General features: G+C 50.7%; 2 protein-coding genes across 3 annotated transcripts in view; one reads left to right on the top strand and one right to left on the bottom strand.

Moving 5' to 3' along the window:
- The window catches only part of TRAF4 (TNF receptor associated factor 4), a 77,980-nt gene that overhangs the window by 14,091 nt on the left and 36,547 nt on the right, over positions 1 to 27,342 (bottom strand). The gene's annotated exons all lie outside the window — the stretch shown is intronic.
- Positions 212 to 25,414, top strand: FAM222B (family with sequence similarity 222 member B). Of its 2 annotated transcripts, XM_053367215.1 has the most exons (3): positions 212 to 313; positions 19,500 to 19,624; positions 21,774 to 25,414. In XM_053367215.1, the coding sequence occupies exons 2-3, from the start codon at positions 19,543 to 19,545 to the stop codon at positions 23,321 to 23,323; spliced, it is 1,632 nt and encodes a 543-aa protein (XP_053223190.1). In that variant the 5' UTR covers positions 212 to 313; positions 19,500 to 19,542; the 3' UTR covers positions 23,324 to 25,414. The 2 variants fall into 2 exon arrangements, with proteins under 2 accessions (XP_053223190.1, XP_053223191.1); XM_053367216.1 differs by lacking the exon at positions 212 to 313 and having other exon boundaries at positions 19,521 to 19,624; positions 21,889 to 25,414.

Here is a 27,342-nt window from a genome sequence, read left to right as displayed (position 1 = left end):
ACGAACAAACCTCCAGGCCGAGCCTCTCTTCTCTTTCGCCCCCACACCCCCACCAGCCCCTCACAGAGAGCCGGAAGTGTCCGCGTGCCCTTCCTGCTGCTGTGACCCTTCCCTCTTGGAGGCGGTGCTGGTGGAAGAGGAGGAGGAGGAGCCTCTTCTGGGCCGGGCGGCGCGTGCGCAGAAGGGGGGGAGCGGCCGAGCCGGCTCTGAGGGGAAAGAAGGCGGCGGCGGCGGCGGCGGCGGCTGAAGGCGGCCAGAGGAGAGGCGAGGCGGGCGGCGGCGGCGCCATGAGGGCCGGGCGGGGGCTCCCACGGTGGGTGAGGCGGAGGGAAGCTGCACCGGGGGGGGGCGGTTATAAAGACACCCTCCCCCCCCTCCTCAGGCCCGGCCAGGCGCCCCTCCCGCTCCCGGTGGGGGGAGGGGCGGAGGGCCTACCTGGGGGGAGGGGGGCAAAAAAACCCCACCCGAAAAGGGGGGGGAGCACGCAAGGCCTCTCTGCGTGGGGGGGGGGAATTAATGGGGGGCGACTGGGGGGTAACTAATGGGGGTGATAATTGGGGGGGTTGTGTATTTGTGGAGTAATGAATGGGGATGTTAAGGGGGGCTTAGGACGATGGAGGGGGGCTGTGTATTTGGGGGGCAATTAGGGGGACCTGGGGGAAGTCCATCCCCCCTCCCATTTATTTTGCATTTGTTGAGGTGGGGAACAGAGGATTATCCCCCCCACACACATTCACATATATGTACAGTATATCTATATATACACGTGTTTTTTTTCAGCCTGCTCCAAATTCAAACACCCCATTTTAAAATTCGTTTCGATAAAGATGGTAGCCTCATCTGCTGCTCTTCCCCCCGCACCCCTTTTTGTCCTTCTTCCCCAATCCCAGTATCAAGATGAATGTTAGAGGAAAAAGAGAAAATGCCCCCAGGGGGTCGGTGGGGCCTCTTCCCGCCCCCAATCCCGCTGCTGCTGAGGAGCCTCCTCTGGCTGCACCTCCTTTTTGCCCCTACTTATCTGCCTACCGATTTTGAACTTGCAAAGTCACCTGCTTCCTCGCTTCTTAGGGAAGCCCCCCCCCCCAAAAAACCCCTTCCGGCCTGAGTTGCTCCTCCTCCTCCTCCTGCACCATCAGAGTCTCCTCTTTCCATTGCAGCCACCCCCACCTCTTGAACTTGCAGCCTCCCCCCCCCCTCACCAGCTTCCTCTTTCCATCAGGTGGGCTCCTGCTTTCTTTTCCTTTTCCTTCCTGCACAAATCCAGCTGGGGCTGCTCATGTTTGCTCTTGCATCATTTCTCTCTCCCCTCCCCACACCTGGGTCCTTGAACTAGCTGCCTCCGCTGGGTCCCCCCCCCCCAGTGTGAGGTGGGCCTCTTGCCCCTCCCACAATGAAGTACAGCTTGCATTGCAGCTCAAGCACTTACTCCACTTCTCTCCCCCATTGCAAACTGCAGCCCCCACTTTCTCTTGAGGTCTCTCCCCCGCCCACTCCCATAAACCTTTCCCCAGTGCCATATCCTGCTCCATCGCCAATATCCACCCCTTTCAGCTTGCAGCCTTGCCTGCTGTCTTTACCTGGATATGACCCCCTCCTGCACCACCTCTTGAGTTTTCTATCGTACTGAATTGGGCGTCTGTGTGTGTCCGCCTTTAGTAGCAGTAGGAATAAGGTTTGGTCTCATTCCAAAGGTGGGGGGAGACATGGTAATTTTTATTTCTTTTTAATAAGGGATGGTCTAGGGCCTTGCTTTGCCCCATACCCCTGTTTGGTCAAGGAGGCAGGTGCCCCTGAAAATCTATTCAATGCTATAGAGCAACTGCCTTAAGTGAACCTGGTTTGTTCCATAAGTTAGCTACCTTTCCCCGCCCCTACATATCAGCCCCCTAAGTCTTGGCCAGTCTAACCTGCCACGCCTCCCCAATGTGTCCCAGGCTCTCCTGAAATTCAAACTTAATTCAAATTCAATTTAGGACATGTGTCCTTTTACAAAACAGACTTGCCCTATAGTCCCCACGCTCTCCTTGTTCAGGTCCCTTTGCCCAGCTCCCTTGTGGCAGGAATTCAGATCCGAAGGCTCCCTCACCTCCCAGCAAGGGCACCCCTGGTAGTGACATTGCATCAGGCAGGCCTGGAAGGCACCACGTCCTGCTTCTGTCCTCTGTCACAGAGACATTCAATGTCCTCTGTGGATTTTGGAAGCAGGGAACAAAAAAGATGCTGGTTTTTGGTCTTGGTGGGGCCTGGAGAGGCAGCCCCCCCCCTGCTGTTCTTAGGGGAAGTAATGGAAAGAACAGGTGCCTTTTGGAGACCACCTTTGGCTTCTCCTGGAATTGAGAGACTAGGCTTGGCTGATTTAATTACACTTAAGGGTCTTTCCCTAAATTTCTTTAGGTGTTCTCAGTTCTCTCTGCCTCGGTTGAAGTGTCTGATGAGTCAAATTTAGATGATGTGAATGGGTTGAGAGAGCAGGGGTGGGGGTGCCATCTAGGGGGAAATCCACTTTGTCCTACTCTCATTATGCAACGCCCCCCTCCAAAAAAAAAAAAAACCACCACCACCCCTTTGATACAGAGTTTGCAAACATGTGAAATTCCTTGGCTGGTTGCCTGAGGGGCGGTTCTGTCACGGGGAGCTGAGGTAGCTTTAATCAAGCTGCCACTTCCATTCTCGGCCTCGCTCAGAGGCCTTTTTTGCATCTGGCTTGAAAAGCCAGTTCGGATTATTTCCTCTCTGTCATGGACTCAGCCTCTCCCTTCCTCAGGCTACATATCTGCTGCCAGAACTGGGGATGGTAGTGGGGGTGAATGTCTGGTGCTCCTGAACGTGTAAGGATTCTGGTACTTACAAAAATAAATAGGAAGTTGCCTTGTATTGGGTCAGGATTTATGTCCCATCTAAACCAGAATTGTTTGTTCTGACTGGCAGCAGCAGGCCTCCAGGTTTTCAGGCAGAGGGGCATTGTTCCCAGCACTCAATCCCTTTTTATCTGGCGACTGAATCTGCAACCTCCTGCACACAAAGCAGGACCTCTGCCCCTGAGCTGTGAATCCTTCTACACTTTCTGTGAAGCTGAAAACCAGAATTTTGTGATGCCACAAACCAGAATTTTCCTAGCCCCATTGATGATACTGATTTACTGGGATTCCTGAATGGGGAGAGTGCTTTTGTTGTGCCCAGGTCCTGCTCGTGGTCTTCCCAGAAGAGACGTTTTGCTAGGCCCTGTGAGAACAGGAGGCTGGACTAGGCCTGATCCAGCAGCCAGACTCTCTCCTGCTCCTGCTCTCAATTACCCCATCTCCATGTTGAGTTTATGGTCTCCCTATGTTTGTGGGGAGTGGGGATATTTACTACCACATTCTTGGAAAACTTTGTTGGGGCAAGTTAGCCTGTCACAGGACATCACCTTTCCTCAGCATGAGATACTGGGATCAATGGAGGACCGATTCCTTGGTAATCAGGGCGGTTGATAGCTTGGGTGGGCATCTGTACCAGAAAGATATCGAAAACTGAGGATAGCTGCTTATAAATATATGCTCATCACAAACCCGAGGTATGCATCTCACATGTCAGCGATGCTGTGTTACCAAATTGAGAAGCCTAAATAGTTGGCCTCTTTGGGTGTTTAAATGATCATACCCAGGAGGAACTCCAGCTCCCATCCCATGCTGGCGGGAGCTGAAGAGAACCGGAGTCCCAACAACTTCCGGAGGGTCCCAACTCCTGACCTATGGGGCTGAGACATTTCCCCTCCAGTTCCTAGTACTTTAAGCCCCAACCGTGCTCAAGGTTGGAGGACAATTGTGGCCCATCTAGGAACTGATGCTAGATTTCTAGATGTTTTCCTCCCCAGTCCTGATCATATATGTGTAATTTTCTTGAGAGAGAATGAGCCCCTCAAGTCTTGTGTTCAAATCTTCAGGAATTTTGTGGGGGGTGGGAAATCATAGCTCAGTGACAAAGCACTGAGTCCTGGCTCTCTGGACTCTGGTTTTTACAGTCAGAAAGCTCCTTGGCTCCTAAGGTGCATATCATGACCTTTCCCAGCCAGGTGCCCTCAAGATGTTGTGGACTACAACTCCCATAAGCCCCAGCCAGCACCTTGAGGGCACCCAGTTGGCAAAGGCTGGCAGTGAGGTAGGTTGTGGCATTGTCTGTGGCCTGCCTGTGCCTTTTTGGGGTGTGTTAGGAGAACTTCCTCCAAGCCCTATGTGCACATTTGCTATTCTTGTTCACTTGCCATTTTACAGGTGAGCTAGCGATGCAGATAGAGGTTACCTGCAGGGAGTTGATTGGCTTGGCTTTCCCCGTGCCTAAGTCCCCTCCTGCTCAGTGGGGGTGCAGAAGTCTCTGAGGAGCAAGAAAGCTCATCAGGGTTGAGGCTGAGGCTGGCTTTCTAAAATTATTATTAAGAGGAAGAGTGGCACAGCTTTGATAAATGTTTTGTGATGACCTTTGGTTTTACACAAACAGCAGCAGGAGACTTTTTCAGGTGGTTCACAATTTAGCGGAACCACCTGCAACATCGGGGCCCAGTACGGGCCACATGTTCTCCTGCAATGATTTTGCAAAGTTTTTTGCAGATAAAATCGCTCAGATTCGGGAAGAAGTAGACTCCACCGTGGGAGCAGGGCCGGGGCGGGAGAGTGCTAGAGTTCTGTCTAGTCAAGTTGAGTGGGATCAATTCCAATCTGTTACCTCCGAGGATGTGGACAGGCTGCTTGGACGAGTGAAACCAACCACCTGTCTCCTGGATCCTTGCCCATCCTGGCTTATAAAAGCTAGCCGGGAAGGACTGGGCGATGGGCTTCGTGGGGTGGTGAATGCTTCCCTCCGTGAGGGAGCCTTCCCAGACCCACTGAAAGAGGCGGTTATTAAACCGCTTCTTAAAAAACCATCTTTAGATGCGGCCACGATGGCCAACTATCGCCCAGTCTCAAATCTTCCATTCTTGGGCAAGGTGATTGAGCGGGCGGTTGCCGAACAACTCCAGGCACGCCTGGAAGAAGCGGACCATTTGGATCCCTTCCAGTCGGGATTCAGGCCTCATCATGGGACTGAAACTGCCTTGGTCGCACTGGTTGATGATCTCCGGCGGGCTAGGGACAAAGGTGAGAGTTGTTTCCTGGTTCTGCTGGATCTCTCAGCGGCGTTTGATACCATCGACCATAACATCCTTCTGGACCGTCTTGAGGGGCTGGGAGCTGGGGGCACTGTCATACATTGGTTCCGCTCCTTCCTCCTGGGCCGTGTTCAGAAAGTGGTGGTGGGGGATGAGTGTTCAGACCCCTGGGCTCTCACTTGTGGGGTGCCTCAGGGTTCTGTCCTCTCCCCCATGCTTTTCAACATTTACATGCAGCCGCTGGGAGAGATCATCAGGAGGTTTGGGCTGGGTGTTCATCAGTATGCAGATGATACCCAGCTCTACCTCTCTTTTAAATCAGAACCAGTGAGGGCGGTGAAGGTCCTGTGAGAGTGTCTGGAGGCGGTTGGAGGATGGATGGCGGCTAACAGATTGAGGTTGAATCCTGACAAGACAGAAGTACTATTTTTGGGGGACAGGAGGCGGGCAGGTGTGGAGGATTCCCTGGTCCTGAATGGGGTAACTGTGCCCCTGAAGGACCAGGTGCGCAGCCTGGGAGTCATTTTGGACTCACAGCTGTCCATGGAGGCACAGGTCAAATTTGTGTCCAGGACAGCTGTTTACCAGCTCCATCTGGTACGTAGGCTGAGACCCTATCTGCCTGCGGACTGTCTCGCCAGAGTGGTGCATGCTCTGGTTATCTCCCGCTTGGACTACTGCAATGCACTCTACGTGGGGCTACCTTTGAAGGTGACTTGGAAACTACAACTAATCCAGAATGCGGCAGCTAGACTGGTGACTGGGGGCGGCTGCCGAGACCATATAACACCGGTCTTGAAAGACCTACATTGGCTCCCAGTACGTTTCCGAGCACAATTCAAAGTGTTGGTGCTTACCTTTAAAGCCCTAAACGGCCTCGGTCCAGTATACCTGAAGGAGCGTCTCCACCCCCATCATTCTGCCCGGACGTTGAGGTCCAGCGCCGAGGGCCTTCTGGCGGTTCCCTCATTGCAAGAAGCAAAGCTACAGGGAACCAGTCAGAGGGCCTTCTCGGTAGTGGCGCCCGCCCTGTGGAACGCCCTCCCATCAGATGTCAAAGTGATAAACAACTACCTGACATTCAGAAGACATCTTAAGGCAGCCCTGTTCAGGGAAGTTTTTAACATGTGATATTTTACTGTATTTTTGTTTTCTATGGATGCCGCCCAGAGTGGCTGGGGAGGCCCAGCCAGATGGGCGGGGTATAAATAATAAATTATTATTATTATTATTATTATTATTATTACTACACAAGTGATAAATGGAGGAACAGCTTTTGACAAATGCCACAGGATGGGGGATGTGAGTGGCAGGTGAAATGATCTGGTTCCCTTTTCTTATTCTCCCCTCCACCTCAAAAAAAAAATTCATTTTTCTGTGTCTGAAGTCAAGGAAATTGCTGTAAGCAAAGTAAGGTTTTGATGGTGGTCTGTTCTAACAAGCCTGATCAAATAACCTCCTCAGAATAAGAGAATTTATTCTGCTTCTTCCCCTCTTATACAGCCTAATCCAATGCATATTTACTCAGAAGTAAGTACTGCTTTGATCTGATTTTTCTTTTCACTACATATGTATCTCTAAAAACACTGCTGACCTTGAACAACTGAGGGCCATGCTTGTTATGCTTCCATTAAACCTCCCCCCCCCCAAATTGCTTCCAGTTCCCTTGAGACTTTCCATGAAGTGTGTCACAGGTTTTTTCCAGCCTGTTTAACCCCTGCCTCCCCCACTTTTGCCTCCATTATAACCAATAAACCATGCAAAGCCAAAGTGCTGCCTCCCCTAATATTTTTTATCTTTTGGCCAAAGTTGTTGAGCTTTTTTGCAAAATCTCAAAGAAATTTTCCCAGACATTTTTGCAATTACTGCCTGGACATTGTTTCCAACTGCCATGTTCCGGATATGTCCAGGACATTCCAGACGTATGGCAACCCTATTTTACTTCCATCTGCCTAGGAGTAAGTGCCATTGAATTCAGTTCAGGTTGTATCCCAAGTAAGAACACTGCAGATCACACAACAAGGTGGTTGTTGTAATGTGGGTCATCTGCTCCTCTCATGTTTACGTGGGAGTAAGTTCTTCTGAGTTCAGTATGGCTACCTTCCAAGCAAGGGAAGCATGCAAGAGACCGCAGCTTCAAGGGGTTAACTATTGAACTTGTTGGAATCTACTTCTGATTAAACATGATAAAGATCAGGTTGTAAAAATGAGATTGGACTGTGTCTTGCCCAAGGTATCTTAAGTCTGAGGCTGAACAGATCACAGCTCAAATGCTGTGGGATTCATGGCTGAGAAGTAAAATTTGATCCTTGCATGTAATAGTTTGGTAAACCCAGAGTTATTAAGATGTAACCTTCATTTAAGTTCAGTTTGTATGTGTACAGCAGAAGCAACGGTCTGGATCCAGAGTGTAAAAAAGTGTGGCGTCTCTCATGGGCTGACTACTTTATTAAACCTATTATTTCACCTGAGGAATAGGGCTGCTTACAAACATCATGAAATAAAATGGATGTACTTGTGTCCCTGAGCTAAAATACAACAGGAACACTCCCTCCCTCCAAGCATGTGGAGCTTCCTTAAAAATATGTAGGTCCTTTTTAGCGAGGTGTCTGAATAAGCCTGTGGCTGCTTTTTGGTTTTAATTGTGTAATTTATCTTTGAACTTAGCGGCCACCTGATTTGAGCACTAGTTTGGTTGAGGTGACCTAGAGACAATCCACTGCATATGTTGTTAACCCAGAGTTCTTTCCGTTTTGAGCTGCCTTGCCAAGTAAGCATTGGAAACATTTAGGTTTTCCATCCACTGGATGGAAGAGAGAGTTCTTACGTATGCCTGATTGCACAGCGATATGAGTTGGTCCCGCTGAGGCGCTCTGCTGAATGCTTCTTTCCCAGGCTGGCCGCTTTTGGTGTGCTGCAAAGTATTCTGTGGTATGGTCTAGAGCAGCCTTGGGGCTGATGGGCACCTGTTGGTGAATGTTGTTCTAGAGTCACTGGCAGTGTCTTTGGACTTCATTTGCCATCATCTCCACTCAGCCTGGCCAATGGTCAAGCATGGTGGGGTTTGGAGGGCAGCATTGTACAATTGTAGAGCCAAAGGTCATTGTGAAGTAGGTTGGGGAAAGGCTGCAGAATTCTGGCTTCTACCTCATTGGCACCAACATGGCGCAGTCCTTTTGATTTTTGGCTTTTTATTCTCAAAAGTCAACCATGCTGACCAAATTGAACTCATGACAAGGAAGGAACTGTGTTGGCTCTCAGAATTGATCTCCTGAAACCAATCAGCAGCAGCATAATCAATTTTCTTTTACTTGGAAGAGGAAAGGGAAGCGTTTGTTAATGCTGTATTCAGTGTGTATTAATTGAAGGGCAATCTTGGATCTAAAGGAGCTCGTGACCTCAGCCACATAGAAAGCCTTTCTGTGTTTCCATATCTCCCCTCCCCTCTATGTGATTCACAAAAATGCCTAGTAATGGAGGGTTTGCAAAAAAAAATTCCCCTCCCTCTTCTGGGACAGTCAGTGGGCGCTCCCCACCCCCCTTGCCCATGCCCAGCTGCACTTTCACAAGGGCAGAGAGACCCTTGTTTCTAAATAATCTTGGGAATGGGTACTTGTCTAGGATCCTTGTCTTTGGTTCTGCTTACCAAATATTTCTCTGTCTCCCTGTCAGGAGAATTGGACTAGCAGTGTGATGCTGAGCTAAATGACTCTTGGGCCAAGGCTCAAGACACAACACTGCCCATACTCTTATCTGTAATTACGGAAGCAGGCCATGAGAATTGTTCGCAACCTTCACTTTTTGCTTGCTTTTTTAAAACAAACAAAAATGCTTGCATTCTTCTTCTGCAAGGCACACAGAGAGGTTGTTGGAGAGAGCGTGGTTGCATTCATGAACTGCTTCCAGGCATCCCGTTGGGGCATCTGGTTAGCTACCAAGCAGAACATTGGACTCAATTGGCCTTTGGACTGACCCAGTTGCAGGGCCCTTCCCGTGTCCTCCTAGGATTTGCAGAGCACTGGAGCTCTGCCCCTCAAGGTCTGCAGGTCCTCTTGACTTCTGAGAGTTTACCAGGTAACATGCTTCCAACTTCAAGCTTGTCTTCCAAACCTTAAGGGTCAGAGGCTTGTCTTTTTGCTTTGAAATGAAAGCTAATGTCTCTAAGATGCAGAGGGTCTTCTTGGTAGTGGCGCCCACACTGTGGAACGCCCTCCCATCAGAAGTCAGGGAGATAAATAACTATACAACTTTTAGAAGACATCTGAAGGCAGCCCTGTGCACGGAAGCTATTTAAGTTTTGATGTTTTACTGTGTTTTTAATATTTTGTTGGGAGCCTCCCAGAGTGGCTGGAGCAACCCAGTCTGATGGGCGTGGGGTACAAATAATAAAATGATGTTGATGGTTTGTGCATTCCTGTTGTGGCAGCTCAGATTTTGTACATTCTTTCTGGAAGCTGAAGCAGAAGCTGCTTGGGCAAGTAGGGAAATGGCAGACGGAGAATTTATTGCTTGCTCATTTGGTCTCCAAATGACTTGCATTCCCCACCCCCACCCCCAGTTTTTGGTGTTGTTTGGGTGTTCCTTTTCCAGGAGCCAGCTTGGGATCAAGGGTCTGGAGGGTGCTGATCTGGAGGGTGCTCGTTGCAGCAGGAGAGGTGCAGAGTGTCACGAGCTGAAGGGATAGCCTGGGGTATGCCGAAATCTAAAGGGAGAGCTGTAGCAAATTGAGCCTTCTGAATCTTCCCTGATTTAATCTTGGTTGATTTCTGTCTGGCTTGTGAACCAGAAGTTAGAGGGACATTGTGACTTTAGATCATTGCAATTTGGGCAAAATTTGCTCTGTACATCATGCTTTTGAGATGTTGACAGAGAGCAGGAGGGCTTTTAAAATTGTGATGGAAAAGAGCTGAGGTGCTCGGCCTTCTACAGATTCGCTCATTACAGCAAAGGTAGTGAAGCCCTCTGAAGAGCAGCCAGGACCCCCACGTCCAAGCCTGACCTTTCATAGGAATGTAAGAAGTTCCCTGACACTGAGCCAGCCCATTGCTCAGTACAGTCCACATTGACTGACAGCAGTTGGCTTTCCAGGGGTTCAGGTGGGAGTGTTTTCCCAACCCTCCCCCAAAACAAAGTAAAAAATAATATATTTTTTTAAATGATAGGGTGTGCAGAGTTAGCAGCTCTCCCTCTGTTGTAGACTTTGCTCCTGAGCAGCAGTCAGACTCTGTTCCTGCGCGGTGGGGCAAGGAGGACTATTTGCGACTGCCAGCCAGGAGAGCAGATCTCGGCTGCTGACCAAGCACTGAAGCTCACCTGTTTGGTGCCCTTGGCAAGCCAGCATCTCTTGGCCTGCTCTGCTTCCTAGGGTGGTTGCAAGGTGAAGTGGAATCATCCCCCACAAGTCTCCTTGGAGGCAGTGGGAGAGGACGACAACGTAAGTGTGATCAGCTACCCCTCCAGGCTGTTGTAAATTGTGAGGGTGTCAACTTACTGGCACATTGAATCAGCTTGCAATATTAACGTTGGGCCGTTGAAATCCGGAAGCTGCAACTAGTGGAAGGGCAACCAACTCAGGTTTCTTCTTTAAAAGAAAAAGAAGTTGCCAGGCGTCAGAAAGAGCCTGTTGATGTGTTTGTAGCAGACGTCCTGGTTGAGGCGTTGAGTGTTGTATGCAGCTGACTTTGGAGCCACAGGAGCAAAGGTGGGAGCAGGTGAGATGGGGCAGGTATGTGTGATCAAGTAGCTATGTATAATAACCCTCCTCCTCTCCAACTCCTGGAAACACATACTTTCCTTAGCTGGCTGGAAGAACAGCTTCAAATATATTGGTGATCTCCTTTTGCTTTTCTCTCTCTCTCCCACTGCCTTTCCTTTCTTCAATTCACATCTAAGATGATAAATTCAGCTCCCTTGAAATAGAATCGGCCAGAGTGGATGTGGGGTTTCTGCAACTGCCAGTGGGAGTTATAAAATCAGAATTGTCAAGTTGGAAAGGGACCTCAGGGGTCATCTAGCCCCCTGCACTACAGGAGTTACTGCCTTCACTGGTTCGGATTTAAAAGAGAGGTAGAACTGGGTACCAACCTGGTCCTCTCCAGGTATTTAGGACCACAAGTCCTATTTTTATTGTTATTTATTCAGTTTTTATACTGCCAATTATTAAAAGATGTCAGAACGGTGTACAGCATTAAGATTCCCTTATGAGTGTTTAGTCCCCAGACATCTGGAGGTCACCAGATTGGCAAAAGATGCAACCACTGAAGCATCACAAAAGCAGAGAGGCTTGTAAGAATTTGTATGGCCTAGTAACTTTTGTGGACTTAACAGCAATACTGACCTCAAAAGAATCTCAGCATGTTGTGCACCCTTGTAAGTAAGTCCACAAAAGTTACTAACCCACTTTAAAAATGAAAAGACAGAGAGAATGAATTTATTTTCCCTTCTTTAGTTTCCTGGCCATGACTCCATTCTCCATAGGCAATCAGGCAAGCAATGATTTGCAAATATTGTTCTATATGAAACTGTGAGGCAGGATGGCTAAGCTGTGGCCATCCAGGATGTTGTTGATTCCATCTCCCAGTAGCCAGCATGACTGTGATCAACTATAATGGGAGCAGAAGTTTATCCCTATATAGGTCAGGGCACAGGTTGGACACCCCTGCTGAACAGTCTTAGGTTGCAGAGAAGATGGGGACAAAATAATGATTCATGCTCCCACCCTGTGTCCAAGAGAGAAGCTGTCTGGTTAAAAAGTCATGCTCATCTTTGCAGCCTGTCTTCATCAGTGGCCTTTTAGAGGGAACACGACTTGCCAGGTAGTTTAAGTCTTCCGTTTGCCTTTAAACCTTAGTGGTTTGTAATGTTTGTAAAGGAAAGAAAAAGGCCTGCTACAGCTTTGAGGTTCTTTCTTATTGTATTTTGTTCCCATCCCTTTTAAAGTTGTCGTTCTGGGGGGTTTCACATTTAGGTTCTGCAGTTTTAGAATATCTTGTAGCTGCTGCTGCTTCAGGCAGTAAATGAAAGTGCCTGTTGCATTTGTTGAAGCTGGTTTTATTTATCTTGTAGCATCGGTAGGGAAGAAGTAGGGGAGAGGAATGCACAAAACTTGCTGTTCTGTGTTAAAGGGAAGATGTAACGGTCCTTCAGTTCTTTCTCTCCCATGTCAGAGGTGGTTTTAGGGTCACACGACTGAGGGCTCTTGGTCTTGTGGTTTGCAATCAGGGCTGTGTGTGTCCCCTCATTCACAGGAAAGCGGAACATATTTATGGTTGTCCTGGAGATCACTTTCCCAAGGATCTAGGAGCACAGGAAGCAGACCATTAGTCCCACCTAGCTCAGAATTGCCTGCACTGACTGGCAGCAATGACTCCCCAGGATTTCAGGCAGGAGTCTCTCCCAGCCCTACCTGTTGGTGCCACTGGGGATTGAACCTGGGACCTTCTGCTTGTGCAACAGATGCTCTGCCACTGAACTTCTCTGCTGCTGAAGGTTGCAAAGGTACAGACCCGATGAAAGATACGCTTGGCAAAATCACAGGTAGCCCCAACAGGGTTGCCAGTAATCAGGACAGAATTTAAAGTAAGCAGGATAGGGTTTCCAGTAATCGGGATTGCACCTCATTTGCATAATTTATAAAGGTTGCGCCACTTGCCCTGCCTGGATTGCATTGGCCCAGGTTGCTCTGCCAAGCAGGGTGGGGCTCTGTGGAAGGTGGCGGTGGAGACCCGTGCTGTAATTTGGGGAGTGATTCCCCACCTTCAAAACCACGCCAAGCCTGGAAAACTTCAACCTCCAGAATGTGGCGCTTTATACCCAGCCGGACCCAACTGCATAATTAACGGCATAATGTATGCGCAATTAGGCCTTGGAGTTGCTGCCGTCAGGCTCTCTTCCCCACCCCTCATCGCCTTGCTGGGAAGGAGCAACGGCCTCAGAAGCATTGATCATCCAGCAGCAGCTTGGCTGAGTAATGTCAAGGGCGAAAAACAGAGAAGGCAAGGGAGTTTTTCAGGCACTTTGGTAAATATTAATTAAAGTGATTCATAGTCCAGATAGCACAGCCCAGAGGTTCTGAGGATCCCTGAAGCGGAGGGGCTGGTTGCAGCAGCCCTTGTTAATGCAGCAGAACCGAAGAGGCCTTCTAGTGGCATGGACTTTTCCTTCACTCTTTAACATTCTCCACCCCCACCAAAAGGTTTACTTTTAGAGCATGTAAGCATACAAAGTGCCTGCCCTCTGAAGAGCCCCCCCTGCCTGCTATGTTCTCTGTGCGAGTCCCTGTTCTGGGTGTGCCTTCTGGTGAGAGTGAAGCCGAGCGTGTGGCTTCCTCTGAGGACAGGTAATTTTGCTGCCTCCTTGCGGGGAGTGGCTGTAGCCTCTTATGCAGCTCTGCAGATATTTCTGGACTCCCGGCTCCCATAATCCATGGGACGAGTGGGCCTTGGGGGTCCAGCTACACCTGGGGGGCCACATGCTCAATGCCCTTGTCAGCAGAGGTGGAGGAAGGTAGCTTTATCACCACTGCACCAGGAGAAGAAAGCTAGAAGGCACCGCCTCCCCCAAGCCATTGGAGCAGGAACAACCTATTTCCTCTTCTCCCCACTGCCCCCCGCAAATTCGTTTCAGCTGATAATAGAACAGTGACTTGTTTTTAAAATATTGACACTGAGAGCCAGTGTGGCATAGTGGTTAGAGTGTTGGACTAGGACCAGGGTTCAAATCTCCACTTGACCATGAAGCCCTCTGCATAACCTTGGGGGCCAATCCCTGTCCCTCAGCCTAACCTACCTCGCAGGGTTGTTTGTTGTGAGGATTAAATGCGGGCGGTGGAGGGAGACTATCTGCCACATTGAGCTCCTTTGCAGGAAAAAAGGTGGGGTAGAAATGCAAGAAATAAATGTATATAAGAATAAAGGCTTCCTTCTCAGGAGGACTTAATTTTCGCCTCCTGACATAGGTTCTTCATCTCAGGAAGAGGAAGGGCAGTGATTGGAAACCCCCCAAGAGAGAGGTGAGTTGCCGGACAGTGGGCGAGCAGGAAGCACGGCTACTGCCTGTATTTTGTTAAGTTTTTTTAATGGCCACCTATGAAAAGCTGGGCCTGTGTGGTCGTTTGGTTGGAGCGGATAGTGACTGACACAGGTGCTTTCTGAAACTAGATAACATCTTTTTGAGGTTCAGAACTTGTGAAAGGTCTGTTTATGCGAAGGGAGGCAGCATATCCCTCCCAATAAGGAGGATCAGGAATAGTGCCCCCTGCCAGCTTCTCAAATCAGTTTAATCCTCAAGATGTCCACTTGCAGCCTGGCTCCCTGATGCCAGTTTGTTTGTCTGTTTGTTTTGTTGCCAAAGCAGCTTAAGTTAACAGGCTTGTTTCTGGGGATTGTGGGGGAGGGGGTGAGCCTGGTGGGCGCCCCACTTCCGAAACCCCTGACGCCATCCCCATTTCCTAAGTGAGATATCGGGGAATTAATTCAGGAAATGGCCTGCGGTCCTTGCACCTCTCCTTCCCCCGCCCCTTGCCATCCCAGCCCGCAGAGGGGGGGCATTTGAGCTCCCTTGCCTGAAGGAAACGTGGCTCAACATCCTTCCTGTCTGGACTACAGTTCACAGGCAGCGCAGGGGAGAGAGAGGACCCCAGAGAAGATCCTTCAGTGTATCCCCAGCCCCTAAGCAGAGCTCTGCTGTTCAGACCTCCTGTTGGCCTGGAGCTGTTTGGGGCTGGCAGAGAACCCTCCCCTGTTGTGTGGCATGCACCTGCTATGGGGTCAGGGCTGGCTAACTTAATAATAATAATAATAATAATAATAATAATAATAATAATAATTTTTATTTATACCCCGCCCTCCTCAACCAAGGCCAGGCTCAGAGCGGCTTACAAGCAATAATAAAAACAAGTTGAATGATTACAACTTAAAAACAAAATTAAAATACAACATTAAAATATTGAAATATTAAAATGTAGCCTCATCACAGGAGGAGGAGGAAAAGAAAGAAGAAAGAAGAAAGAGGGGGAGGGAATCAAATTGGCTCCAAGCCAAAGGCCAGGCGGAACAACTCTGTCTTACAGGCCCTGCGGAAAGAAATCAGATCCCACAGGGCCCTGGTCTCATGAGGCAGAGCGTTCCACCAGGCCGGAGCCAGAGTTGAAAAGGCCCTGGCTCTGGTTGAAGCTAATCTAACTTCCTTAGGGCCCGGGACCACTAGGGTGTTGCTATTTATGGACCTTGAGGCTCTCCGTGGGGCATACCAGGAGAGGCGGTCCCGTAGGTACAAGGGACTTGAGGGCTGTATAGGGAGTGGGGGTGCTGGAGAGCATTTGGCCTCAGGTGTGCTTTCCCACTCCTGGTGTCCGTCTCCAGGGGACCACAACCTCCTAGGGCAGGGGTTGTGGGAGCTCTGGAGACCCTCGAGATGTTGCTGGACTCCAGCTCCCATGTCGCTCCTTCTGGGTTGCTGGGGCTGATGGGAGTCTTCCTTCTTTTACTTCACAAATTTATGTCCTCCTTCATACCTAGGGTGTCTCCCCAGTCTGTAGGAACCACCAGCTTGTTTTCGGGGCAGACCTATTTTCCTTCCAAAGTGATGGCCTCCTCAGCTGCCCATGTTTGCTCTTGGAAAGAAAGAATGAATGAATGAATGATATTTTCAAATCCGAGAGATGCTGAGACTTGCAGGCTCTGCTGGTCCTGGGAAGGAGGGAGGGTGCATCCCTGTAGATAATTTGCCTCCAAGGTGCTTTCCTGGGAGCAGCAGCTGTTTGCCAGGGGCAAATTATCGGGCAGAATTACTCAGTGGTTGTCTAGCCCTCTTAGAACACGCCATCTGTGACCAGCAGTGTTATTTCAAACCCTTTCCATTCAACAGTGTCTGCAAATCAGCAGCCAATTACTGCATAAATTGACTCCATTCCGCGGAGGTGATTTTTGCTGACTTACCGAATGGGCAGAGCAAATGCCAAGAGTTTATGCTGTAATACCTTCCCACCCTCCTCTGTCACTTCAATAGCTTTCGGCATGGATCAGCTGTAAGAACCAACCCGGGGGTGGGGCTGTTGGCATTGCAGTAAGAACATATGAACATAAGAAGATCCTCTGGATTAGGCCGAAAGGGGCCCACCTAGTCCAGCATCCTTTTGTCACAGTGGCCAACCGGGTGCCTGCGGGAAACCCACCAACAGCACCTGAGCTCAAGAGCAACTCTCCCCTCCTGTGGTGTCCGGCTACTGGTACTTAGAAACATGCTAGCCCTCTCCTCCATGAATTTCTCTAATCCTCTGCCTCCTGTGGAAGCAAGTTCCATAGTTGAACCATGTGCTGTGTCTAAGCATTTCTTATTCCTTTCGTCCCCCAAGCTGGGCTCCAAATGGAAAGTATTCCAGAAACCAGCATGCAGTAATTTGGTCACTTGCATGCTGATCTCATCCGTTTGCAGAGTCTGGCAGGGGGCGGCTTGCCAGATACTGGAGTCAAACCCTGACTTCCTGTGCCAGGACAGTTTGCACCTTGGTGGATCTGATGGGTAGCCAGCCAGTCACCTGCTTCATTTTCTAAAAAAGGCCCCAGGTAATGATTGACTGCTCTCTCTTTCTACCTTGGGGATTGGGATTAGATTCCCCGCCTCCAAAGCCTTTCTCCTTGAGAGTGTCCCTTTAAGCATCAAGGGGTGGTGTGAACGTGTGTTAAGAGACAGATCCAAGTCTTCAGAGCTGAGCTGATAAATTGCTTTTCATTAATGGGCAAGGAGGGCCCAGGAACTGAGGCTGGCTTTCCTGCAGAAGCTTTTATGTGTATATATCCATCTTGCAAATCGTGCAGGTGCCAGGAAAGGAGAGCAAGCCTCTTCTGTCACCTCCAGAGAAGCCAGCCTGTGGCCCCAACAGGTTTGCATGGAAGCCAGTGCCTGAGGCTGAGTCCAGTGCAAGCCCTGGACAAAGTCATTGGCCTGTTGGCTCTCTTGTCCCCTCCAGGACAGTGCGGTCTCTCTCAGGAGGAGTTTTGCTTTCGACCTTCCGTGGATTTCGCTTCTGTGACTTTCAGACACTCGAGCAGAATTGGGCACCTGTTGTGGCATTCAGTTGCCATCTGGGGGCCAGATGGCTCAAAATTAATATTTTTCAATACAACTTTGTGGCTCCTGAAATTCATTCTGATTGTGCGGATAAGATACCATTGATAGAATTTTACAGAATGTGTTGTTAGTGTGTGAAAACAGGCAAAACCCAAGGAATCTCCAGGCATGCACCTCCAGATAGTGGAGACGTCAGGCGGCAATCCTGGCGCCTGGCAAATTTCAAACACTGGTGTAGACAGGTGAGCTATTAACTTTGCTGGACTGAACTTGCAAAGTTGTCGTTGCAGTTTTGCAGAGAAGCCATGGAGGGCTGAGAAGGGCTCCCACTGGCAGAGGTTTGGGGAGAGAGGTATCAGTGCTTGGCAGGGGAAGCTGGTCCATTTGGCCAAGTGGGGCTCTGCCCTTAGCCAGCCCTCCTGTGCCTGCTTTCTTGCAACCAGCCCTGGAGGTAGCCCTGCCTCTCAGCTTGCTCCTCCTTCACCTCAGTGTTGGAGCCTTCTCGTGGAGGAGGAGAACTAGAATTACTTAGTTAAGAGCTTCGGAAGCACCCTCCATCTTGCAGAATCCATCTCTGAACAACCGTGTCCTATCAAAGTACCAGCTGGCTTTACTTGAGGCTGGTGTGCAGTACTGCCAGAACAGACAACAACTGGGGGGGCGACCAGTTCTGCGTGGGGTCTGGGGTCAGCCACTGGGCTTACCTGTTCATGTGCTCATGGTATTGGGATGATGGTGCAGGCCAGGCTTTCCCCTCTGCAGAGTGCTTTGAACCATTTATCTGGGAAGAGCAGGGTGGTGTTAATAATTAAAAAATTAAAAGCCATGACTCGGGTGGGAGGTGGTGAGCAGCTATTTTCTGGTGTGTCGGTTAGCAAAAAAAGAGGTGTGTGGGCAGGGAAGGAGGCCAGAAGCTTCCCACAGCCCCAAGCCACCTGCACACAGAGCATGAGAAGGTGCTAATGTAGCTTCCTGTTCTCCACGGAGAGTGGGTGAGAGGCAGGGAAGCACTCGAGGCCTTCTCCTTGACAGATCATACTGTTTTAAAAGCATTGACCTCCCCATCACCAGCACCTCTCAGACCCTTTCACGATATGGAGACATCCACATTGTGCATCATTTTAAAAACTTCCCTCACACCCGGGATGCTGGGCCTTTGGCTTGGTTCAGCTGCCAGGCTGTCCTTAGAAGCAAGCAGCTCAGGAGGAAGGGTTTCTCGGCCCCAATCTCTCCCTGCTTGTCAGTTTATGCATTTGGGCAGTTTTCTAGGGAAGGGACTTGGGTAGCTTGAAGCTACCAAGCAGAACTTTAAATAGCTTCCCTCCTGATTGCCTCTGGTGAGTAAGAACTGCCTTTAGGCAAGTAGGAAGAGGAGCTTTTGCAAACTGGTCTGCGTCTGTCTTCCTTTGCTCCTTCTTTCCTGGCCATCAGAATGCCAAAAATGTCATTGACGCAGATGCAGGAAAATAGTTTGTTTTATGGATGAACTCCCCACCCCCCAACTCCCCTTCAGATGTGAATTGATTTGCAAAGCTAAGCCAGGCAAGCACTGTGCCTTGGAAACATCATAAAGATCTAATGCTGCCACGTCAGGCAGACACTGAAGGAGGAGATAGCATCTCGTCCAACCTGACTGCTTTCAGGCACCCCCACCTGGTGGAAACATCAAATAGGTTTCAGGGTTTAGGTTCTGGGAATGGGGCGTGGGGGCTGCTGCGGCTTCCGTCTTCAATAACCCCACTGCTATTCAATCTTGTCATTTCAAACACCTTTATTTTTCCCAAGTCTGAACTTGGATCTTTCATATGCTCTTTCCTTCAGTGTTCTGCATTTCTCTCTCCCTCCCAAAGCAAATGCACTGAGCAGTGTTGGGGTGTTGAAAGTAAGATTCTTCCCTCTTTCTGTTACGGGAGATTCCGGGAGAAATCTGCAATGGACCATGAAAAAAATAATGTGTAAAGAATCTTCTGCTTTTTGCATACATCTTCACATCTGTAAAGACTCAGAAGTTGATACTAGATTAGTAATCATCTAGAAACTCTCTCTGTGTGTGTGTAAGTAAGTAAGTAAGTAAGTAAGTAAGTAAGTGTAAATGTGGTCCTTTTCCTTCCAGCCATCAGCAGTAGCTTCTGTTTGTTTTAAAAAGCAAATTAGATTTACTGTCCCATATATCAAAAAAAGGCACCTATGTTCTGATAATAAGCAAATGCAAACTGACCAATGAATTTAAAGGCAGATAACATTTTTGGCCCTTGTTCCCCAGGCTGGACTGGATTCTCACCTGCCTGCCTTCTCTCTCTCCTTGCAGTGTGCAGAGGACTGAGGGCCCCATGTGCTAGTGACCGCCTGCCATGCTGGCCTGTCTGCCGGGACCAGGCGACCTCTCCTTCCAGCTGCTTTCTTACCCGCAGATGAACGCTGGACTTCAGAAATGTGAGTAGCTGCTGCCACCACCACGAATCTGGACAGTGCAGCCGTGAGCTGGGAGAACCCAGGAGGGGAGAATTGCTCTTGTGCTCAGGTCCTGCTCAAGGAGTTCCCATGGTGGCATCTAGGAGGTCACTGTGAGGACAGAAGGCTGCACCATGGACCAGTGGCCTGACCCAGCAGGCTTCTCTTAGAGTCTTCCATTCATTGTGGGTTGAACCTGGAACCTTTCTCTGGGGTCCCTTCCACCGCTCACCCAGATTGACAGCAGCCACTCTCCTTGCGGCCAATGCAGACAGAGAGAGGTGGCCTTTGGGACCCTTCTTAGCAAACTCCCTCCCTGAGTGACTCTCCCATCATTTCAGAAGCCAAGATGGGGGCAGCCGTGACCCTTGGTCATGCTGCCTGAGGCTGATGGGAGTTGGAGTCCCCACAGTATCTTGGGCAGGCAGGACATACTTTCCTCCACCTCTATTCTAAAGTTGTTTTTAAAAGAAAAAAAGCTGTTTTAGTGCAATCTAAAAAAGAAGCAGGGGGTCACGGAGGAAGTGTTGACTGTTCTCACAGCTATTATTTCCACCGTGCTTTTCAGCACCATTGATGTGCTATAACAGTTGCCTTTGTCTTGCTGACACTGTGAAATGTGCTTTATCTGGGTTTACAACCCGCCCTGAAGCTGCAGTGCTTCGTGGCGGGTTGACAGCTTCCATACTCCCAAATCCTGTGCTGCAAGAAGGAAGCAAGGCATTAGAGGCTCCTTTGAGCCCCAGCTACTCTTCCACTTCTGGGTATGTGTGGACACAGAGGAGACTGCCCACCGCAGCTCTGTGTGCCTCCCTGTCCTCTCCTTTTTGATTGGCTCTGCCGGTAATTTTTGCCCTATCTCCATGTCTGCTGTGGCTGGGGTGTTCAGTCACCCCCAGAGGGGTGAGAGGCTTGCCTGCCGATGGGGGAGGCTGCCCGTTGCTTTCTGCCCTTCCATCTGGGAACGGGGTGTTTTTTGTTCTTTTTCACACACCCATTGTCTGATTCCAAGCAATGCCTATGCTTGAAATTCATTTTAATCAGAGGATAGTAACCTAAACTGAAGCTGCAGGGGGTGGAGTTAAGTCCTCATCCCAAATAAATAATAATATTTTTATTATTATTTGTACCCTGCTCATCTGACTGGGTTGAAGGAATGCTTCAGAGGAGGTTGCTTGCATTGAGACAGGACGATTGGATGGCTGCCTGTCAGGGATTTGTCAGCTGTCTTCCACCATTGCAGGGGGTTGCACTGGATGACCCTCTGGAGACCCCTCCCCACTCTACAATTCCATGATTCTGTGAAGCTGAGGAATGGCCCACCAAGAAGGGCTGGTGGGCTGCTTTCTTTTTGTTTTTGATGGACCAATCTGATTTAGATTGAATATCTTCCTTAAGAGTTACACGCCTCTCATTTAGGGAAGGGCCAGGGGGGCAGTCATTGTGGGCCCCTCCAGGCATTTCTGGGCTCCCAACTCTGCGCATGGCCAGTGCTGCAGGATACTGCTGGGATTTGGGAGCCCAGCAACAGTGTGGGCGAAGGCACCACCTTGGCTGCTCCTGCCTTAGGACTCCTGATCTGTCCTGGCCCAGCAGAAGTAAGCTATGCTCCGTTTCTGTTGCCTCGAGCAAAGAAGAGAGCCTCCATGTTCAGGCGCAGTCTACCTGAGGGGGTGGTTGCCAGGTGCTGTGGGTAAACAGTGGGTTTGGGGACGGAGAGCATTGCCATCTATGCCCTGCTGGCGAGCTTCCCAGAAGTGTCTCTCTGTCTATATCTGGACTAGATCAAGGACAGGGAACCTGCGAGGCTCTCTGGACTGCAACTCCCGGCAGCCTGAGGATGACTGATAGCAGGGGATGATGGGAGTTGTAGTCCAGGACATCTGGAGGATGCAGGGTTCCCCACCCCTGGCCTAGACGGACCTTTCTGGGGGGGGCAGTTCTTTTTGTTCTTAAGAGGCAGCACTGGCTGTTTGTTGAGTCAGTGTTGATGGCGTCTCTTTTCTTTCTCTCGTTTTCTTTCTCTCTCTCTCTGTCTCTCTGCCTTTCTCTCTCCCTCTTCCTGCTTCTCTCCTTCCTCCTCCTCCTCCTCCTCCTCTTTCCCACCCACCCCTCCCTTCCCCCCAACCAGGGGACACTCCACAGAAAATGAGAGCCGCACAGCAGCACCCTACTCCAGCAGAGTTGGACGCGTATGCTAAGAAGGTGGCCAGCCATCCTCTGACTATCAAAATTTTCCCCAACAGCGTCAAGGTCCCCCAGCGGAAACACATCCGCCGCACCGTGAACGGGCTGGACACTTCCGGGCAGCGCTACAGCCCCTACCCGCCGTCGCAGGCCTCCGTGAAGACGGGCCTCCTGGCCATCGTCCGGTCCCCGCCGGCCAAAGGGATCGTCAAGGACTTTGACGGGACCCGGACGCGCCTGCTGCCGGAAGCCATGATGAACCCCCCCTCCGCCCCCTACGCGGCACCCAGCACTTTAAGCCACCCGCAGGCGTTGGCCCGCCAGCAGGCTCTGCAGCACGCCCAGGGCTTGGCGCAGCAGCAGCAGCACCCTCAGGGGATCCCCACGGCCCTGCAGCAGCCGCAGCACCCGCAGAGCATGGCCCACCCGGCCCTGCAGCCTCCGCCACACCACACCAACCACTTGCTCCAGCAGCAGCAGCAGCCACCGGCAGCGGGCCTGCATGGGGGCCGGAAGATGGCCGACGCCGACGCCCCCCCGAATGTGACTGTGTCTACCTCAACCATCCCCCTCTCCATGGCTGCCACGCTGCAGCAGAACCAGCCCCCGGACCTGAGCAGCATCGTCCACCAGATCAACCAGTTCTGCCAGGCCCGCGCGGGCATCAGCGCTACCTCAGTTTGCGAGGGACAGATTGCCAACCCCAGCCCCATCAGCCGCAACCTCCTGATCAGCGCGAGCACCCGGGTGTCCGCCCACAACGTCCCCACGCCCCTGCCTTCCTGCGTGGTGGACCCTGGGGTCCCCCCCTCGGGCCCCGGGGCCATGGGTGTCCCGCCGCTGGGGGGTGTCGTCGGCCGGGGGCCCCCCGCCTACCAAAGCGAAATGAAGCAGGTGGCAGCCTGGAACCAGCACCAGCTTGCTCACCTGCAGCAGATGTGCGGCGAGGCCGTCGGCCCCTCGGGCCTGATGGGGAAGCCCCCCGGGCGGGAGCTGCCTGGGCAGGGCTTTGCCGGCAAGGCCCCCGGCTACGCCCTGGACCTCTGCATGGGCCAGCCTTTCAACGTGAAGCCCCCGCTGGAGAAGCCCACCCCCTCGCCGCCGGTCAACAGCTTGCCCGGCCCCGCCCCCTACACCAACGGTCACTACTTCCAGCCCCTGTGGAATAACATTCTGCCCACGCCCAACAGCGACAGCTCGGGCTCCCAGGACCTGGCGATGCCTTTCCACGGCGGAGGCGGGGGGCAGCCCCTGGGGGCCGGCCTGGAGTGCACAGGCGGACCTCACTACAGGGCCGGGGCCGGTGGCCCGCCTGCCCAGGGCGGCCTGATGCAGACGATGGAATACCTGAGCGGGGACTTCCAGCACTCCTGCCTCCGGGAGCAGCAGGGCGGCGGGGGGGTGCTGAGCAAAGCCCCCCGCCCCGCCATGAACCGAGCCCACGATCCCGCGGATAGTCGCAGCCTTCATATTCAGCACCCAGGGTATAGATAAGGCAGCCGTCACTTTTCACTGACCAGAGCGAAGATTAGGGTTAGTCTTAATTTGAATTAATAAGCAAAAGGTGTGTGGCTGTTTGTTTGGTTTTATTCCTTTTGGTTTATTGCTTTTTTTTTTTTAAACGTGCAAACTTCGGTGATCCTGGTGGCTAACTGCCGAAGGAGGTTTTTCAGCGGAGGTCTAGCTCCCTGCAGTGCAGGAATTGTAGCTCGAGAAACCCTGGCAGGTGGCTACCCAACCTCTGCTTAGAAACCTCCAGCTAAGGAGAGTTCACCCTCTTTCCCAGGTAGTCTATTCCACTGTCAAACCGTTCTTACCCTCAGGAAGCTATTCCTAATGTTCAGCCAGAATCTCCTTTTTGTCATCAGTTTGGGTCCTCCCTTCTGGAGCGGCAGAAAACAAGCTTGCCCCATCTTCCACGTGACAGCTATCATGTCGCCTCTCAGAGTCTTCTTTTCTGCAGGCTAAACATTCCCAGCTGAACTGTTTCTTGTAAGGCTTGGTTTCCACGCCCTTTATCACCTTGGGACGCTCGACTTCTGTTGATGCAGGCTAGAATAGCATTTGCTTTTTTTGCTGCTGCATCACACAGTTGACACATGTTAAGCTTGTCATCTACTGTGACCCCCCCTAGGTCCTTTTCATAGCTTATACATAAGGCCCTGCGGTGCCCATTTGTGGGGAAGGCTGTGAGCTGGCTATTTTTTGAAGGGGTTTGTGCTGTTGGGGCGCAGCCCTACAAGAAAACACCCATGCCCAATGTCCTGTTCACCCCGCCCCCCCAGACAGGCTTGTCATGGTCGTCATCATGAGTTTATTTGTATGTTGCTTTTCCATGACAGATCCACACTCAGAGCGGCTCACAAGAACATGCAGAATAAAATACAGCGTTTCAAGATAATACATCTAATACAGTGGTACCTCTGGTTATGTACTTAATTTGTTCCAGAGGTCTGTTCTTAACCTGAAACTGTTCTTAACTTGAGGTACCACTTTAGCTAATGTGCCAGAGAGGGATAATACTTTCCCAGTTTTCTTGCGTCCTCTCACAGCCTTGCCTCCAAAGACAGAACTTGAGCATACAGTGATCACCATCAAGTTTGCAGTTTAAACGAAAATAATAATAATCACAATAATGATTAACAGCTGCATTTTTTAAAAAATTCTTTCTCTGTACACTGGCTAAAGCGATTGCTGTACACTGTAAACTCGGACGTGTAATATTTCTGTGTGAATGTTACCTGGTAGCGTGGTGGGGTCTGAGTAGCACTCTGGGGGTCCGCCCACTGCCCCTTCCCCCCTCTCCCCCCCTTCCCTTCCCACAGCCCCGTGGGGGCTAAAAACACATTGATGACAAATTAATGAAGCCTTAAGCTGTTGCTCCTCCGGTTCTCCCTAACGAGCATGGATTAAACTCTGAAAGCTATCAGACAAAAACTTCTTTTTTTAAAAAAAGAAAAGAAAACCACGACAAAATTTCCAAATGTTTAAAAGTGACGTCCTAGTTGGCTTAGAGGTTCTTAAGGATTTTTCAGAAGTTGGGGAAATTAGGATCAGTTTTTAAATCTGTGTATCTCTTTTGATTTAGGTGTCTAGTTCTGGGCTGTAGGAAACCTCGGTATCCTTCTTGAGCTTAGCTGCCATCTCTCTCCCTGCCCCACCCCCCAACCCAGTGCAGGATCCTGAGCACTACTTTGGCTATTTTAAAAATCCCTCGATCAGGGTGTTAGAAGAATCGTGGGGTCCTTCCTTTTTTAAAGTGCTGTTGCGCTGTCTCCTTAGGACAAGATTCAGTGATCTAAAATACTTTTTTTTTTTTAAGCGGATTAAATTATGCGCCGGCTTGCGTTGCCTTAACAGGATGCCTGATCTGTTACGCCAAATCCTAGCGCCACAGAAATCCTAATTTATTGTTCTTAGAATCTGACCCCTGCGGCCTTTTTGCTTTCTTTTTTTATTCGCTGGGGAGAGGGAGGAAGAAGATGGGGTCCACACATTTTGGTGAAAAAATGGGTGGTCTCCAATCTCACTTCTGCCCCCCATCCTACTTCCAGCGAAGGGTTCTCCTGCAACCCGCCCCCCCACCCCACCAACAGGGCCAGAGCCCTCTCCCTGCTTCCCTCCTCAGCCAGTCAAGCGCTGCTGGGTGCTCTTTTGTTTTGTTCCGTTTTTTAAGGTTCCTGTAAACTTCTGATACCTGGACGTGTTTTTACTGAAAACCTTCCCTGTCCTCTGTCACCTCTCCAGGTACCAAGCTTAGACTGTTAAACTGCAGCTCCTTTTAACTCCTCCACCTTCTGATCCCAGAGCAGTGCCGGAGCTAGCCCCCAGACTCCCCCCCCCCCCCGCACAGCAGAGCTAGTGCCCAGACCTCTCCCCCCCCCTCTCGAATTATCACTGTTGTTGCTGTCGTTTTTGTGGAGAGGCACCTCCGTCTACCTTCATAGTTTTGTTTTTCTGTTGTTTTTTGAGCTCCTAAATCAGGGGTCCAGCACAGCTCACTTAACCTCCGTGGCCCCTTTTTCTCCGGTGATGGCCAGGGCCTACACTAGCTCAGCTTTGAGGTGCTCCCTTCCCCACAAGGTACCCACATGCTCCCCCTTGCAGAATTTGGGCTGGAAGTGAAGGGCCTGCAGCCTGCTTTGGTGCTGCCCAATTCCCTCCTCTTTTCCCCCAGCACCACCACTACAAATAAACTAGTTTTAAACAGACTTCCTTTAGCAAAGGGATGGGAGCATTTCCTCAGACACATTGGCTGTTGACCACTCCATTCTTGACCTGCGGCCATGTTTTTACAAGCTTGGTGCAGTGGGCATCATGCAGCGTGTTCACCTTGAAGAGGAGGAGGGACACGCTACTGTCCCTTTGCACCTTCTTTTCCTTACAGTCCATCCTCCGTGGGCCACTACTCAGAAAGGTGTGGGCCTCCTAGGAAAGGGGGGAGAAGGATGTAGAGGCCTGTTGGAGCACTGTAGGAGCCCCCGTCCTATTTCATTGCAGTTCCAGTAACGCCAAGACAGCCCCTCCCTCTTCTCTCCCCCCACCCCCCTTCCCAGAATCAAGCCACAGGCCCACAGTTTTGCTCAGAATGCAGAAAAGTCCTGCAGCTGCCACTTGGAGAGATTCCCCCGTCTCTCTGCAGGTTGGGGTGTGAGGGGAAGCATTTGGGGAGCCCTCAGAGCAAAAGCAGTGACCCTTGCAGGTTCCCGTGGGGTGTCCACAGTGCCCCTCACCCCCCAGGAGCAGGGAAGATCTTCTGCATGGGGGGGGAGGAGGAAGGTTGATGGTCTTAAACTGCTGCTGTATTTTCCTTAAAAAACACTTCACTGGTTATAATTACTGTTATTAATATAAGCTGCTGCTCATGTGCTACGGGTATCCAAACTAGAGTTTCTTCTCTCTTTCTCTCTTTATTTTATTTTTTTTTGGTCTGCAGGAACAAAAAATAAAAAAGTGAAGCCAAAAAAACCCTCAAATCTCTGGTCAGGCTTTCTCTGTCGCCCACAACCCTTTCTGAAGGGTGCCTGAGTGTGGTCCGTCCACCTTGCCCAAAGCCTGACTGCACTGCTGCGGGTGTTCTTGGAAAGTTGGGGTGGGAAGTGTCTCTGTGCCATGAGGGGTTAAAGGGACCCCTGACCATTAGGTCCAGTCGTGGCCGACTCTGGGGTTGCGGCGCTCATCTCGCTTTACTGGCCGAGGGAGCCGGCGTACAGCTTCCAGGTCATGTGACCAGCATGACCAAGCCGCTTCTGGTGAACCAGAGCAGCGCATGGAAACGCCATTTACCTTCCCGCCAGAGCGGTACCTAGTTATCTACTTGCACTTTGACGTGCTTTTGAACTGCTAGCTTGGCAGGGGCAGGGACTGAGCAACGGGAGCTCACCCCGTTGCAGGGATTCGAACCGCCAACCTTCTGATCAGCAAGTCCTAGGCTCAGTAGTTTAACCCACAGCGCCACCCGCATCCCACCCATGAGGGGTTAGGGACTCCTTTTCAGGCTGAGAAGCCCCATC

The sequence above is a fragment of the Podarcis raffonei genome, chromosome 15 (genome assembly GCF_027172205.1).
Source record: "Podarcis raffonei isolate rPodRaf1 chromosome 15, rPodRaf1.pri, whole genome shotgun sequence".
Lineage (NCBI taxonomy): Eukaryota > Metazoa > Chordata > Lepidosauria > Squamata > Lacertidae > Podarcis > Podarcis raffonei.
Note: the sequence above shows the minus strand (reverse complement) of the source record. Positions and strands in the feature narration are given on the sequence as shown.